Source organism: Pinus tabuliformis, chromosome Q (assembly GCF_031772625.1).
Source record: "Pinus tabuliformis cultivar Carrire ecotype Pingquan chromosome Q, CPIR1, whole genome shotgun sequence".
In the NCBI taxonomy this organism is placed as follows: domain Eukaryota; kingdom Viridiplantae; phylum Streptophyta; class Pinopsida; order Pinales; family Pinaceae; genus Pinus; species Pinus tabuliformis.
The window spans coordinates 557,640,194-557,657,750 of NC_142296.1; the positions used below are offsets into that span (position 1 = coordinate 557,640,194).

General features: G+C 40.5%; 1 protein-coding gene across 1 annotated transcript in view; it reads right to left on the bottom strand.

Moving 5' to 3' along the window:
* Nucleotides 1-1,541: 1,541 nt before the first annotated feature.
* Nucleotides 1,542-17,557, bottom strand: part of LOC149220653 (Transducin/WD40 repeat-like superfamily protein) — a 303,099-nt gene continuing 287,083 nt past the window's right edge. Inside the window, exons 21-22 of the mRNA XM_089384847.1 lie at nt 2,732-2,869; nt 1,542-2,502 (exon numbers count right to left, since the gene is read on the bottom strand). Coding sequence (XP_089240973.1) covers nt 1,795-2,502; nt 2,732-2,869 — 846 coding nt within the window. The 3' untranslated portion in view covers nt 1,542-1,794. The remainder of the gene's footprint in view (nt 2,503-2,731; nt 2,870-17,557) is intronic.

Consider the following 17,557-nt stretch of genomic DNA (forward strand, 5'->3'; position numbering starts at 1 on the left):
TCATTTTAGCTTGTTCAATTTAGAATTGTGAGGTGAGTTTCACAGGGCAGACAACACCCTCCCCATGGTGGTGCTACTGGTAGTGGTGGTGTTGGTTGTATGCCTCGACAACGAGGACGTGCCCGAAGAGGGGGTGTCGGCCCACAGATGGACGAGCGCCAACACCATGGAGGGCCTGGTTCGAACTCTGAGTCAACCGATAGTCGTCACTCTGATGCGGACATTGCCATGTCCCTAGGCCGCTCCCCAGGCCACATCGAAGCTCTAGGCACCTTGGAGTCCATCGCAAACCAACTAAACAACATCCAACTCAGCATGGAAACGCTGAGGGAACAGAAATATGATGATAGGAATGAACTGGTGGCTTATATCAATGACCTCCAACATATGCAGACTGAGATCCTGGACTCCATAGAAGGTCTTCGGTAGCAACTCCGGCACACAAACGACCATCTCCACACCCTGGAGACTCGGGTGGAACACATAGACTATCACACGCACAAGCGAGTTGCATTCTTTGCTTCTCCTCCTGCGTTTCCCCTCCAACCCCCCATCCCACCCTCGCTCCCTTAAGTGGGTTGCATTTTTTGCTCCTTTTGTGTCGGCAATAACCAATGACACCAGCTATCTTGGCTTCTTCTCAGGCTTCTTACTGTTCAGAGCAAGGCCCGTGCTAGCTCTTAAGCCTATGACACTGTATCTTGTTGCAGTGGTGATATATTTTGGTGGTGCAGTGGTGATGTATTTGCTGGCTTTTCTGCTATGATAATATAAACCTTGTTTTTTGACCAAAAAAAAAATGTACAGATCCAACCTATCACAACAAAACCCCTACAGGAAATAAGATGCTACATTGCCTGAAGTTATAACTACTTACATGACTTTGAATGTATTTTGCTAAAACTTGGAATCTAAGGTGCACATATATAGATATAGTGATTTTTAGAATATTAGGATTGATGTGGCTAGAATATAAGAAAGACATACACACACACAAAAAATAACCAGGAGACAAAATTTCAGAAAACCATTCATGATTTCAAATATGGAAACAAAACCGAAAGAAGATTTATCATTAAGGGAGGCCCAAGCCTCTATCTATGACTTGATTTGCAAGAAATTGGGTTTGGCATTCTTTTTTATGTTTCTTTTTCCTTTTTGAGCAATATACTGACTGAAATGACTGATATGCCAGTGAAACAGCCAAAACACCAACTTAAACAGCCGATGGGGCATTTCAAAAATTTGAAACACCAACTGCAATATTTCAGCCATAGTTTAGAGGTGTTTGGTACGAGGGTCAGTTTTCAAAATACAGGAACAGGTTTCCAGGATTTGCAGTGTTGTTTTCGGTAACATATATCATCAAGAGTTCATCTATGCATTTTATTGCTAAAAGCTTTTATTGGACAAATACCTTATACGAATATGAAGAATTTTTCATCATTTAAGGAAAAATGCTCTAAAGTACATAGCAGTACCATTACCTGTTGTGCTTCCTAGTGTACAAAATAATCAATTCCATCAGGATCCAAATAATATGAAAAGAACATGCAAATACAAATCATTATTCAATAAATGACCTAATCTGATCAATGGAGACATTTTTCTCTCGAAAGCACATGGTTTCCAAGAGCAATAAAATACTCTAAGAAATACATAATGTACAATAGGCAAAAAAATTATAGCCAACTTTTAATACTGGTGGGTCCTCACAAAACCTGGGATAAATCACAGTACTGCAATATAGAACACTAATCGAAAAAAAATTGGGCATCCTATAACCAGTTAACTTTAAACAGACAGCTGAGACAACAGGTCTGCCAGTCCAGGTGGAGTTGAACTTTCTAGTGGTGTGAGACTTACAGGTGGGTCTGCACTTGCAATTGGATCTATACTTACAAGTGGATTTGCACTCCCGATTGGATCTATACTTACAAGTGGATTTGCACTCCCGGTTGGATCTATACTTACAAGTGGATTTGCACTCGTGATTGGATCTATACTTACAAGTGGATTTGCACTGGCAGTTGGAGCCATACTTACTGGTGGATTTGCACTTGCAGTTGGAGCCATACTTACAGGTGGATTGGCACTTGCAGTCGGAGCCATACTTACAGGTAGATTTGCACTTGTAGTTGCAGCCATACTCGCAGGTGGAGTCACACTCAGAGGTGTAGACACACTTACAGCAGGAGTGGTTGGAGGTGCTTCCAACAGCAGAGGTTTGCTTGATTGTTGACCATTTTGTACCACTGCATTGGGCTTCGGATTAGATGGTATGTTTACTGATGAAGCCATCATGCCTGGAGGGACAATTTGAATCAATGGATGCCTCTTCACGTCATTCAAGCTCTGTAATGTTGGTTCCCTTTCCAAACCAGCCAGATCTGCATTTGCAGAGTTTGTTGATCTAGGTTTAGTTGATGTATGCTCAATTTCTTTTTGTAGTGACTTGTTCCACAATTCCAGCAAATTCTTCAGTGATGGCCGACCATGTGCCTGGGTAGTGGCATGCAAATCACATTAGAAAGTTATTTTAGGATCTACACAATCACAAAATACTGCAAAAAAATCACCATTAAATTACATCCTTGCATCCATGAGGATCTTCTGCATATGCTGAAAATCGTAATCATGATACCAATAAAACATTTATTTGAATATAAGTAGAAACAAACTATGTGATGAATATGATTCACTAGAAAAATGCATCACAAATGGAACATACATGGGCATGCAGCACTGCCTCTGCATACATCCCCGTCTCCTGCCAAGCCTTTTCCATCAGAGTATTATCCCCCAACACAGCAGCTGCAAATGCCGCCTCCCGGCCCTCACCTGCTGTAATCATATTATTTACCAGGACCTGTAACACAGATTTTATTCAGAAACAAAAATAGGAACACCTTTGACGTTAACATTTTAACAGTTGAAAACTTTGACTTTGAAGTTTACACAAACAAATTACTTTAATAAATTTTGGTACTTGTTTCTAATTTCTGTGGAAGTATGTGCTACTTATATTTCGTAGGGCTCATAACAAATAGAGAGTTAAATTACTCTACAGTCAGGGTGCCCTAGGCAAATGCTAATGAAAAGCAAAGATAATCACTAAATATTAAATTGTCATCTATTGCTTATAACTTCTAACCAAACATGCTCAAACAATAAGAAGCAGAAACATAGAGTAGGTTGATTTCATGTGTTTCCAAAATACTCCAGAATGACAATAACACATCTGTTTTAGTAGAAACAACAAAGCATTCACTGGTGCACACTAATATTTTGGCAGTCCATTAAAAAGTTGAGTAAGTCAGATCAAAGGGCTACAGTAACAGGCATATTAAAAACATGTAACAACAGCATAGCAGCAAGTGATAAAGACTAGTTAGTTACATTGAACATGACGGCAAGCAATCAAGTTTTGGCAGTGACAAACAGATCTGATCAGAGATGGAGAAATATGTGCTTTGAGAACTGAACACAACTCCTTTAGTGGTCCCAGAAGCACCATGAACTTGCTGGGAGAACAGAAGATAGTATTCTCTACTCTGAATGAACGTACAAGGTAGATGTCTCTTAAATGTACAGAAATCATCTTCATTAATGCCATGTTGCATCCTACTTATGCTATATGCACACATGTCACACCAATGTTACATGAAGAGAGATACACTCAAGATTAACCTAATTCTCTCTAGTGGCTAGCCTGTTAATTGTAGAGATAAGGTGGAACTTGTCAATGTCTACTCATATAGCTAGAACATTCAAAAATGCATATTATATATTGTACACTAGAATGAGTACTTGCCATCTAAAGCAACTATATCAACGTACTCATTGCAAGCAAACCCTTTAGTTGTTTAAAGCTTAAGTATTTTTAGAAATGGAAGTTATTAAACCAGGAGAGATTATCTCGCTATATGGGAATCCCTTTTCCTCTGAAGATTTCACTTGCTGATTAGTGGAAAAGTGAAACATAGCTAGGAAGGAAGCTTCAAATTTGGAATCATCTTGATCATCCTCTTGCAGGGTAGGTTACAATTGCTGAACGGATTTTAGCAGCAGCACACAGTTATTCATCCTGTACTTTTCCTTCTCAAGCAGCATACCGGTCGTTGGAACTTGGAGTATAGTTCCGAAGTTTTCTTTGGAGAAAGCAAGGGGAACAAAAGGAATCCCTTTAGTGACTTGGGGTTATTAGAAAATGTAACTAGGTTTGGTCTTCATAATAATCCTTGTACTTATATCATTGTATATTTTATGTAAAAGAAAAGGAAGAAAACGAAAAACTTATTTTTCAAGCATGGGTTTCATGCTCAAGAAATTATTATTTCTTTAGTTAGGCATGTTCTTCATGCTTCTAAGATTTGATGTCAAAGAGTCAAAGTCCTATTTGGACTTATTGTAAAGAAAAAGGAAAAAGAATTTTTAAATATGTAATTTGGGTCAAAAACCCATCTAGATGCCAAGTTGGCCTACCTGTCAAGTCGGCCCTGCCCCAGAAGACACGTCTATTCGCACCCCTCTGGACAGTATAAATAGAGGGTGAGTTGACCTCATTTGCACACAAGCAATTCTCATGAGTTGGTCTGAAATGTCGCAGAGAAGAATAGCGAAGATGAGGAGGGCTGATGTCTGAAAGAAAGGGTTTCTTCTTGAGCTTGAGTTTGTGGAAGTTTTGCCTTGGTACATATCTTGTTGCTGGTCTCTTGCTGATGGATTTGCTGTGAAGAATAAGGGTTTCACTTGGCATCTATAGGGCTGGAATTTTTCTGTAGTCATTGTTGAAGAATCAAGGGCAGTTATGTATAGTAGGATTCTTCTAAACTTGATAACAATTCGTGAAGCACTTTTCCAATTTATCTTTATTAGCTTGATCTTCTTCTTATTATTATTAGTGTGTGTGTTTACTTCATCAAACTGATACCAAATCACAAGAAACAAGAACACAAGATGTTGGCTCTCTGCCAGGGAAAAACCTCTCTCTTAGAGAGGAAAACCCTTTCGTAAATTTCTCTAATTGAAGCTTCTATTGATCAATGCCAAACCCTAGACCCTTGACAAGAAGATCCTCCAAGCACAAGTCAAGCCCTTTCAAGATCACTTCCTCTTGCAACACTTCGTCCTCCCTCTTCCGGCACTTCGTCTTCCTCCTTCTAGCACTTTGTTCTTCTTCTTCCAGCAACTGTAGAAACCCTAGATTGTATGCCCTAGAGTGATCCTTGTCCTTTTTCTTCCTTCGCTTGAGATGGAGCCTTTCTAACTCATGAAGATGAACTTGTCACGTCTCAACCGGGCCTTCTTTTCTTCACGAGGATTGCAGACTTAGAGCAGCAATAATAAAGCCCTAATTCTTCGCACGTGTGAGGGGGTACCTTCACAAAAACTATGTTAGAATCCTTCTTCTTCTTTCGCTTGTGTAGCCTTCTTTATCGCTTGAATGAGAGGCCTTATAGGCACTCTTTTCTAGCCCAAACACTTTTCCTTTATGACTGCAATAGGAGAGCTTGAAATGACATCAGAATAGCCTTCTTGCCTTCGCATGTGTGACTGCAATTAGCCCTAGAACAGTTACCAAAAACTCTCTTTACTTCCTTCTTCACTGCACATGGAGACCTCTTTCCTTGACTTTTTTGTACCCTTTACTCGTCCTCTTTCTCGCTGATTTCAGAGGTGATATGATAATACTATGAGGAGGTCGAATGGCTCCTTATATAGGAGGTTGTCTCCTTCTTTTAGGCCGACTTGAGGCCAACATGAAGACTTGAATTCGACTTTCTCTATATAATTCAAATCACTTCTTTTGATGATTCCAATGCTTGGAGGAGGCTTATGACTTTGCTTGGAGGTCTTCTTATGACTCTTAATACATATTATCACATAGTGTAACAAGCCCATAAGGGTATTTAATAAATAAATTGAATCTTTGACTTCCTAGAAGCACTTAAATATGTGCTTGACCTAATCAATGAGCAAGAAACTCATTGCTATAAATAACATAAATAATATTTCTTTTTCTTTACAAGTACAAAGATCAAAATTACATTTATGAAGACTGAACCTAGTTACACTTTCTTCAACAATCATGGGTCTTGGATATCTCACTTTGACCTGATTCTATAAGAAGAGAATTTTTCTAGGTTTTGCCTAGCTTGGAACCTATATCTTGTGATTATTGTTTTTCTTGAATCTTCATGTTTTGTAGGCTTGATAATTGTTTGATGAAGAAGAAACATAATTAAATTAATAAGAAGCCAACAAATTTCACAAGCAGTTATCAAGGAAAGAGAAATCTAACTTAAATTGCAAAGCCTCCCGATTTCTCAATGGGGGTGTATACACATTATCATGGGACCAAGGGGGTTCGAACACCCCTACATAAGACCACAAGTGGTGGTTATTGTTGCAAATAGGTAGTTCGTATATTGGAGAGGGATGCTCCTTGGAAAGTTTTATTTGGTATTGGACTTAGTAGGGTCAGCATATTGAAAGTATTAAAGGTCCCTTTCAGCTATCACACAATTCAGAAGGGTCAGGCTATTAAACTTTAGATTCTAACCCACTCAAGAGAATGTGGATTGCCTGGCAGATTGTTTTTGGTTTTCTTACTTGGCAATTTGAGGGCCCCAAAGATGTCTAGGGTTTGGCATCACTACCAATTTTAATGCCCTTACCACCCAAATGTCAATATGGCCTTGCACTTATGTGTTCTGGAAACAAATTGGGAAGGAAAGGTCTCTTTTTCTGGAAGGACATGTGGAATCATAATCACAAGCAATGGCACACCTAGCATGCTCTCAATGGGGCCCAAAAGCTCACTAGTTTGAACAATTTTGTGTTAGATTCCCTCTGTCACATGAATCCGAAGAACTGTCATTTCAAAATGCAATTTCATGGGTTAAAACCAATATATAGGGGTTACAGATCAATGAATCAGAAGCCACATAACATCTATGTGACCAAGAATCTATTTGTTATGAGAACACACACATCTAACATTGTCCCTCACTTGAACAAGGTGGGGTGAGATGGATCTTATGGCCCATTAGCTAAGGAGGTACTAGTGCATCTAGAAATAACAATCTTCTTTTGAACACAAAGTTTGGAAGTGGCTTCCGCTCCATGAAGGGTAGGTTGTCCAACATAGGCTTCAAAGCTATGTTACTAGATCCATCCTTCCCTTGGATCTATATAAACCCATAATTGGTAAAGACGCATCCCAAAGTGCAAGCACTACAAAATGATAGAAGTAATGTAAAATTAACCACTATTACATCCCCTCTGCAAGCATTATCACATCCAAGACCATCAAATGTTTTCTCCAACACAATTAATACTATAATGGGCTTGTCCAGATTCAATGGATCTAATAAAAGATATACCATAAACCAAGGTTGCTTGGGAATGGGAGTGGAAGCGGGAAGCAAGAGCAGGGAGCGACATTTTCAAAAGCTCTAGGGTCAACAACGATTTTGGAAGCAAATTTTATATAATATATATTTATATATATTTTGATCCATATATGTCAACAAAAGCATGTAGAATGATGAATTAGAGATAAAAAACTTAAAAACATGAATTAAACCATATAACATCATTCATCTAATAGTTAATAAGTTACACTTCATCAACCACAGGTCCACAAGTTGCAACATCTCGATTCTCATCAACCTTAAAGTTTCAAAGTTCCAAAACTCAATATATAACATTTGTCATTACTAAAGTTGTACTTGTAAACATTACTAGTAACCAAATTATCACAAAGAATATCAAAGTTTCAAACATGAAATGAAATGTTTCATGAAGCATCATACTCATAATTCATTACCAATGAGTTATAAATGCCAACTACAAAATCAAACTTTAATTGGCATATATTGTTTACAAAAAATACAATCATAAATATGAAAGAGTCAACAATTATAAAGAGTGCTACAAAGTACAAACTAGAAAAGACATGTAAATCTATACTCTAAAATTTCTTCTTTCCACAAGAAACTTCTAATTTCTTTTCTCATGATCTATGAGAATGGGAGTCTCCTTCTGCATAGTGGGACGACCACGTCAAAAACCAGAAGGCACATGACCTCCACGCAATGTTGCAGATGGAGGTGGCGGAAAAGGCAAAGTTGTTGCCTATGCAACTTGAGCACTTGCTAGTGGATCATGCGGGTGGCATGGCTACTGTTACATCAGCATCTTTCAAAAGCTCTACTTCCAATTCTTCTAAATGTATAGCTCCATCCTCCAAATTATCCTCCTTTGGGTTGTTGCCCAAGGTCATAAATCATCTATTAGCATGAGCCTGCTCAAATGTGTCAACAACCTCACGTTGTAGTCCATAAAAACCAAGCTTTCCGCTCAGTTTTCATTGAGGCAGATTCTTCTCACATTATGGATGAAGCTATATATGCTCCAACACCTCTCTACAGAAGAAGTATTAACGACCTGTGAAAGACTTTTACTGCCACTTTTGCCAAAGGTCCCTTGGAGCCATGCATGTTCCACCATTCAACAACATCCATTTAGTCCCTATCTTCGATTGCATGCAAAGAACCAAACACTCTGGTTTGACTGAAGTATATGCCTAGTTCTCAATGCAATCTAGCACACTCCCCCCTGTCAGGGACCATCTTGTCTAATGCTACTATATACCCAACTTGTACCTCTGGATCTGTATGGGATTTCGTCCTAACCCCACCCTCAGGTGCAAGCTTGCCCAACCATGATGGAGAGTAGTATTTTGGCATAACGATATACGCCAAGGCATGTAGTGGAACATTAAGTTTATCCCATTGTCAACACACATATTTGTGAATATGATCATATAAGATGGGATCTTTCAGCTGAACAATATCTTTTATTTGTCCCAACATCTTATCCATCTGCTCATACACCTCCCCAATCACTAGTGCATCTGAATCTGCAAAACGATTCATGTTATAAATGGGCATGGTGTATTGCAAAAAATCCCTCACACTTGCCCAAAAGTGACCATCAAGAGCGGTGTCCTCCACCTCTTAAAAATCTTCCCCGTCAAGTATGGTTGCATCCCTGTCCTTAATACCTGACAATGTGGACTTGATACTATGCTAGCCAATAACTCTCTTACCTTCAAAAAGTGTGTGAAGGTGAGGTAATAGCTAGCAAATCTAGTCTTCCCAAGCTTCAATAGCTCCAACCTCGAGTAACTATAGAAAAGCCCATGGGTATTGCTATGACTAGTAATAAATTTTCTTGCCTCTTTTGTACAATTCACCAATCCATCTATATTGAGATTCGTTGATCTTAATAATGTCATGCATCAAAATGTTCATTGTGTGAACCAAACACAGACCAAAATATGTTGGGGTATTTATCCTCAATGATTGCTCCCACTGCCTTACATTTAGAAGTATTATCAGTGATGACTTGGATGTCATTGTATGGCCCAATACTTTCAATTGTTTGAATTAATCATTGTGCAATGTTGATGGCGGTCTTGAACTTTTTTGAGTAATCATGTGACAAAAGGATGCTGCACCAATAGCAAACACACCAAGAACATTTATCAATGGTTTTCCTTTTACATTTGTCCACCCATCAGATACAATGGATGCCCCATATTCATTCCAAGCATTTGTGAATTTACCCAAAGCATTTGATATTTTAGCTTGCTCACGATCAAGTCCCACGGTTTTAGCTTTGTCATATGCAGGGCTCTTATATCCTTTAGGGGCATCATTGACAATGGAAACCATTTCATGCCAATAAGGTGAGCGAAGAACATTGAATGGTATCCCACATGCAAAGAGAAACTAGAAAACATTTGCATCCACATCATCCCTACACCCTTGATCAAGGAATTTTGATATTACTTTAGCCTTAAAGAAATGTTTGTCCCTGTGGCTCCATCTCCACTACCATGGGTGGATGTTGATGCAATTCTTCTTATATGTGGGCTGGTGGTGTCATGTTCAAAGTCACCCTTTGATCTTTTAGATTTGTATTGGGCTTTCTCCTTTGCCCTTATGTATTTGGCTCTTTGATGTGTTGACACACTTACATGATTCCTACTTGCTTACTTCTATCCCATGCCATTTTCCCACCGAGAGGCTTTCTCGAATGGGTATTTTTCCCACCAAGTGACAACAATGGGACAAAGACCCGTTGTCACCTCATTCAGTATCCCTTTTCTTTACGGACTTTCACCGATGGGAGGAGTCCAAGAAGGAAGGGAATCACAAAGAATGAATAGATCAATGATTTGGGTATAGTATGATTCCACAAGAACTACTCAAGGAGAGACACATCAATGGCTCAATTCTTGAAGGAAGCTAAATGCTCTCCAAGAAAGGCCAAGGAGGAGATCAAGACCAAGGGTTTTAGGTATGACAATAGTATTAGGTATTCCTAAGGTCAAGACTCTAAGATATGAGGTAGGACCTCTCAAAGAAGCTCTATGTGATCATTTAACACTTCTGAAAGGCTCTTCGCTCTCTTTCAGAGACCTAAGAAAGACTTGCACTAGACCTAGGGTTTTATAAATAAGCGTGGGAAGAAATACTTCCAAGGTACTCGCTAGGTCAAGCCAAGGGAGGAGAAAAGGATTCTTATGATTTATTCCAATGAATACTAAGCTCATACAACCCTCAAAGAAGTCCCCAAGATGAGAGAGAAAAGCCTAGGTTTTCCCTCTTAGAGTGGCACCTAGGGCAAGAGATTTTATGGATAAAACTTGGGTGGATGCCCACCAAAATTGGAGCATAGGTAGCCTAGACTCTACGCTTGATGTGTGGACCCTCAGATTCCCAAAAATCACCTACCAAAAATTTTGTTGCAAGCCCTAGATCATCGCGTGCGTGGTCTCGCTTCCCGACACCATACACATCACTCCCTTCCACTCATTATAACCCCATTCACCATATTTCCCATCCAGGTCCACATTTTCCCATCGGATCCACAAGGAGTTAGCCTTCCCCTTCCCTTGTCCACACTTTGGGTCGGGCCTGAAACGATGCCTAAGAGGTTGATGCAGCTAAAGAAAAAGAAAAAGCATAATTTGGCCAATCTCAACAGGAAATGTACCATAAAATGCAAAATATGGTCGGGACATACACATTTAGCACGTGGGCAAAAGCAAAACATGAGCTATACCCCTATCATTATGGCCATCACCCTAGTTCTTAGGGTCCCTCATACTGACCCCTTTCATCATTAAGGAACCCATGATTGTCCCAACCCCTGGTGGGCAATGAACTTCCCCACCTTAAGGGGGTACCCATTGCTATACCTTACACATCATGCTCTCATCCCCTCGAGCCCCAAGCAATTATAATAGAAAAAACAATAAAAGGAAGAAGAAGGGTGAAAAACAATGGTCAGGGTAACTCATGTACCATGGTTTCTCCCTCCTACATTCATATACCCAAGTGTGAGCTTACCTCATTATAGCTACCTTTGTAATGTGGCATGTGGCTTGGAGCCTTCCCCCTGATGCCCCACTCCATTCCACCATTATATCACATGCCACCTACCATCTGATGGACATACCATGGACATGTCACCCCCTTAAAGGTTGAAACCACCTAATAGTGTCATTGGTTAACCTTCTTCTTGAACTTAGAGACACTAGTACATTCTAAAGCCCACTGTGGAAGGGCATGCCACTATGAAGTGTCCACCTGGTTCTATGATTTGTAAGCTCATTTACTCAAATGCACTAATGATTGGTTGTACTGGAAGGTGAGGGGATGCATTGGATATTATACAAGATTGCAAGTGGGTCTTCATTTGGGGTTTGGTCTCCCTATACGGGGTCCAATCCCTCCAGAGGGTCATAATGACATTTGTTGCCCTTACATATAGTATACAAGCATTATGGTCCACCTAGAGACCTATGAGAATGTTTTGTGCACCCATTAGCCACTTGTGGACACCACGATTTGTTTGCTTGGATATCAAGGGGCCAACCCTTTGATCACTGTGTTTGGAGATCATTTATTCATTTTGGCACACATTGGACTCCATTAAGCTTCTTCAATGGCCCTGTGACCTATTGCACAGCTTCTGTCAAAGTTCGAAGGAAGTGGGAGTACCAATTTTTTCAACACGATCAGATCATCTATCAACAATTCATGTGTCGTTGTAAACCCATTCTGCAAGTTATGTAATGTAAATGATGCTAGTAAGACCGTGAATGTATGTAACAACCTAGGTAAGCTTATTATTTTGGCGAGAGTTTTATCCTAGGAGGTTTTTCGTCTCACTAATTCATTTGTGTTTCTAAACATGGATGGTTAGCAGAGTTTTTCCCTCCAACCTCACCTCAAAGTGAGGGTGGAATTCTTCGTTAAAGTCTTAAGTGAGTCCTAGTGTTCTAGTCGAGCCTTATGTAAAAGTGATTTGGGAATAATTTAAGCTAGTTGGCTAAATTATTTTATTACAAATCACTTGGTCTACTAGATCATATTGTGTCGCAAATTGAGTATGTAATTTGAGGGTCTAAGTCGAACGGGTATTCCCCCTTTGAGGGTTTCAAAAATTCTTTTGTAAAAAATATTTTAATGCATGGTCCCTCATACTTAGACACCATTGTTAAAATATTAGAGGGTGGAAAAAGCATTAAATCCCTTCAAGTGTCAATTATTAATTTTTCTGGCAAAATAAAATTAAATCCTAAACCAGAAAATTAATTAATTTAGTGTTAAATTAAAAATGTCTTAAGAAAATTAAATTCTCCAAGTGAAAATATCATGGGTCTTAAAAGAATTTATTCTTGGAGATCCTCCACCAAGGGAATATTGGATATTTCAAGAAAAATTCGACCCTTGGACCTTGGTGGTTAAGTCAAAGTCAAATTCTTTAGGAAACTAGCTCAAAATTAATTTTGAACTAATAAAAATCGAACTAAATGATAAATTAGAAAATTCCTCTAAAATAAAAATTCAACAGCAAAGATTAAAATATGATAAAGTATTTTTCGATGACGGAGATTATTTTGACAAGGATCAAGCAAACTAGTTGTTATTTTTCACTTGGAGGATTTAGCTATAAATTAGAGTCATTTGAGTCTCTAGCCATCTGATTTCTGGCTACAAAATTGCTGCTAAAGCATTCATGTAAACTATTGTCCCGCTAAGAACCACTTTTTCTATCATAATAAAGACTTTGTGGTGAAATTCAAGGTGTTCCATGTTCATTGATTCGTGGTATGTATTGACTACGAGCTTTCCTATGTTGTGTTGATAAATGGTAAGATCTGTTTTTTCATTAGATGGAGATAAACTCATCCTATTGATAGTTTTAGGCTAATCTTAGGCATAGTTTTAAAAACAGGTTACCGGTCTAACCGGCCAGTTAGCAAGCCCTCTGGTTTAAACCGGCCAAAAAACTCGATTCATTAGCCCATTTCTCCTTTTTTTTGCCCTAACCAGCCGGTTTAGGACAGAACCGGTTGGTTTTTTATCAAGCCGGTCAGTTCCGTCCTAAACCAGTCGGTTAGAGACACGCCCACCGTAAAGTTAAAAAAGCAGAATTCTGATTGTGTTTTAGGGGTTTTGGGGGGGAACTAAGGGTGTTTTCCCTCCAAAAACACCCTCTCCAAGCCTTTAAGAGGCCCCTCTCACTCTCATTTGTCTCACACAACTGATTTGGAGTGTTTGTGAGTGTTTGTGAGTTTGTTTGTGAGCTTGGAGAGTGATGAGTTTTTGTGCAGCTGAAGTAGTCATCTTGGAGTTGGAGTTGGAGCTATTTTGGAGATAGTGTGTAGCTGTCAATGGAGTTGCCATCTTCAAGAGGAGGCTAAGGAAGCTAGTTTGCATTTCCAGGTAGTCATCATGCCTCCAAAAGCCAGAGATACTGCATGGGCTCATTGTGATATGATTGATGGCAAAATGATCTGCAAATATTGCCAAAAATCCATTCAAGGAGGGGGTTAACAGGTTCAAGCAACACTTGGCTGGGATAGGAGGCCATGTAAAGCCATGTGGAGCACCAAATGAAATAATAGGGCATATTAGGGCAAAATACCTTCAGAAGTTTGAGACTCAAGTCACTGAACCAAAAGAGAAGTTTGTGACCACAAAGTTTGGGAGTCGAGACTTGTTAATTTTGTAGATGTTCTATGCTAGGAGCAATTTCACTTTTCTCACAGCAATCATACAAGTAGTTAAGCAAAATGCAGATAGAACATATAAGCAGATCTTACAGAAGACAAATCAGAAACAGGAAAAATGTGTGTGTTCGTTTCGGCGGTCAACAGGATGCTTCAACCAGCAAAGTCTTCTTTGGTCAGCCAGCCCAGATGTGTCACAACAACCCTCCAACCAGTAGATGAGTCAACCCAAGTCAATTCTACAAAAGTCAACGCTGTCCTGAAAACTCAACGCAGGGACAGCAAGCTAAAAGTCAACGCAGCAGCAAAATAGTCAACCCTTTGACCTCGATTTTTGTGCCAGATAGTATGGCCTTCAAAAATCGAACTTTCCACCAATTTTCAGCTTGATTGGACCAAGCGTTGACCAAAGTCAACGCTGGTCAAACTTTCTGCGAAACCCTAGCAGCAGAAACCCTAGCAGCAGAAAATCCGTACGATCTGTCCTCTTCGTCCTTCCCACGCGTGGCTGAAATTCGTCCTCCAGGTAGCTCGTACTCTCTAAGATGAGAGAGGAAGATGTGAGTTGAGTTGTGATAAAATTCTCTCCAACTTTTCCTGTATATATATCCATCAATGAGGGTGTGTGACACATCTGTTGGGCATGTGAGCCTACATTACAAAACTGGCTGACCTTGCACATATAATTTATTAAGAATAATAAATTCACAATATAAGTTCTGCTCATCGGATTAAGACTATTTTTATATGGATTTTACACCTCTCAGAAAGAGGAATCCAACAAAAATATTAGCCTCTTAATCTGAGCATCAGAACATGGAGTTTGGACCTAGTTGTCCAAATTTAACACTCCCTCTCAACTAGGGAGAACTCCATTTATTAGTGCAATCAACATCGTGAGTCATCCCGCCGAAACTTGCTTTGCTGGCTTCTTTATTTCAGAACAGAAGTGGGTCAATCACAAAGACATCATTCCCCGACTGACATAGTCAGTCCAGAGGTCCCAGACCTCACAAATCTTGATCCCAAATCAAGTGGTTGGACCATGCCATCCTAGATAGAGAGTACGGCAATCTCTGATGCGTCCATCAGTCTTTGCTAATAGTCTCTAGCTTTTCCACACCTCATTGGCCAAATGAGAGGTACTTCCCATGAGCCCTGAACTCAATGGGTAGGATGCATACGGGGCACAGATAAATGAGTGGCGAACCAGCTCAATAATCACAAGGGTGGGGCAAAAGCATTATGAGTGCTTATAGCTCCGAGAAGCTATCCCCAAAGCCCCTCAGAGCTCCCAGAGCTCATCGTCCAACAGGACCCACATCATAGGGTCTTTCCACGACACCAAGACTCTCACGGAAGGTTAGGAACTTGACCTTCCCCAGGGGCTTAGTGAGAATATCCGCGACCTGCTCATCAGTTCCTATATGATCGAGCCTTACGGCGCCTCGCTGTACCATATCCCGGATAAAGTGGTACCTGATATCAATATGCTTGGATCGGTCGTGGAACACAGGATTCTCAGTCATACGAATCCCACTCTGTTTATCACAGAGTATCACAGTGGTATCTAGCACATGTTGGAACAGCTCACTAAAGAGCTTCCTCAACCAAACTGTTTCACAACAGGCCATACTAGCAGCAATGTATTCGGCCTCCGCGGTGCTCAAAGCCACCGACTTCTGCTTCCTGCTCATCCATGAGATCGAAGCAGAACCAAGATTGAAACAGCATCCAGATGTGCTCTTACGATCCACCACACTGCCAGCCCAATCGGCATCAGTATATCCACGGAGTATCACACTCTCGGCAGTGTATCTCAGCCCATGGTTTATCGTGCCCCGAAGATATCTCAAAAGATTCTTGGCACCAACCCAGTGAAAATGATGAGGCTCAACCATCTGTTGACTCAAAGTATTCACTGCAAAACATATGTCCGGACGGGTGTTCACTAAGAACATCAAAGCTCCTATGAGTTGACGATACTCAGTAGGATTGGCCAAGATAGGCCCTGCAGCGCTGCCACTCAACTTCTTAAAGTTGAGTTCCATTGGTGTCGACACGGACTTACAGTCCACCATCCCAAGTCTTTCTAGAAGCTTCACAATATATTTTCCTTGAGAAAGGAAAATCTCTCCAGGTCTCTGCCAGACCTCCAGGCCTAGGAAATAGTGCATCAGTCCTAGGTCTTTCATCTCGAACTCGGCAGCAAGCTCCCTCTTACATTGGTGAATGAGAGGGTCATCACCTGTCAGGAAGAGGTCGTCCACATACAGTACTAGAATGAGAGGCTTTCCTTCCACAACCTTGAAGTAAAGGTTTGGATCAGCATTGCTTCGAGTGAAGCCCAGCTTCATCAAGTAACTATCCATCCTCTCATACCAAGCTCTGGGTGCTTGCTTCAACCCATAGAGGGTTTTCTTCAACCTGCAGACATAAGTGTCTTGATCTTGAACTTCAAGGTTGTTCTACATACACCTCTTCCTTTATTGCACCATGCAGAAAAGCGGTCTTGACATCCATCTGATGAAGACTCCATCCTTGCGTAGCAGCAAGGGCTATGATGGATCGGATGGTGGTATATCGTGCCATAGGTGCAAATATATCGTCATAGTCAATTCCTTCCTTTTGAGAGAAGCCACGGGCAACAAATCTTGCCTTAAACTTTTCAGCACTCCCATCAGATCCATGTTTAATCTTGTAGAGCCATTTAGCGGTGACAACAGATTTGTCCTTCGGTCTCGGGACCACATCCCAGACATCATTCTTCATAATAGCCTCATATTCTTCATGCATAGCATCCTTCCAGACTTGATGCTTGATGGCTTCCTCAAAAGATCCAGGTTCAGATTGTAGAATAGTACTCATGGCAGCTAGATACCCTTGGTATCTACACAGCTTCTTGCTTTCTCGGAATGTCCCCCTTGGGGCAGCATGACCCTTAGCATCTTCGAGGGTGTCCCTGAGCCATGATGGCCTCTTTCCTAGAGAAGGGGAAGGATCAATAGGGTCCATTGGCCCTTCAACATCAGACATAGTCTCATCCTGGGGTTCTTCCAGATTTCCAGATCTTTCTTCATGATTTTCTTCAGATCTAGGAAGATCTACTACTTTCTTCAGGGAAGCATCTTCGTCAAAAGTGACATCATGGCTTATCTCTACTTCCCTTTGACCAGGTACATAGACTCTATATGCCTTAGAAGTCTCACTGTAGCCCACAAACATTCCTTTCTTCCCAGTAGCATCCAGCTTACTTCTCTTTTCTTTCGGCACATGAAAATAGACAGGACATCCAAAAATTCTAAAATGTGAGACATCAGGTTTCTTACCAGAGAAAACCTCTTCGGGAGTTTTGGAGTCCAAAGCGGAATGAGGGCATCGGTTTTGAATGTACACAGCAGTATTTGCAGCTTCTCCCCACAGAAACTTTGGTAGACCCTAGTCACATAGCATGGC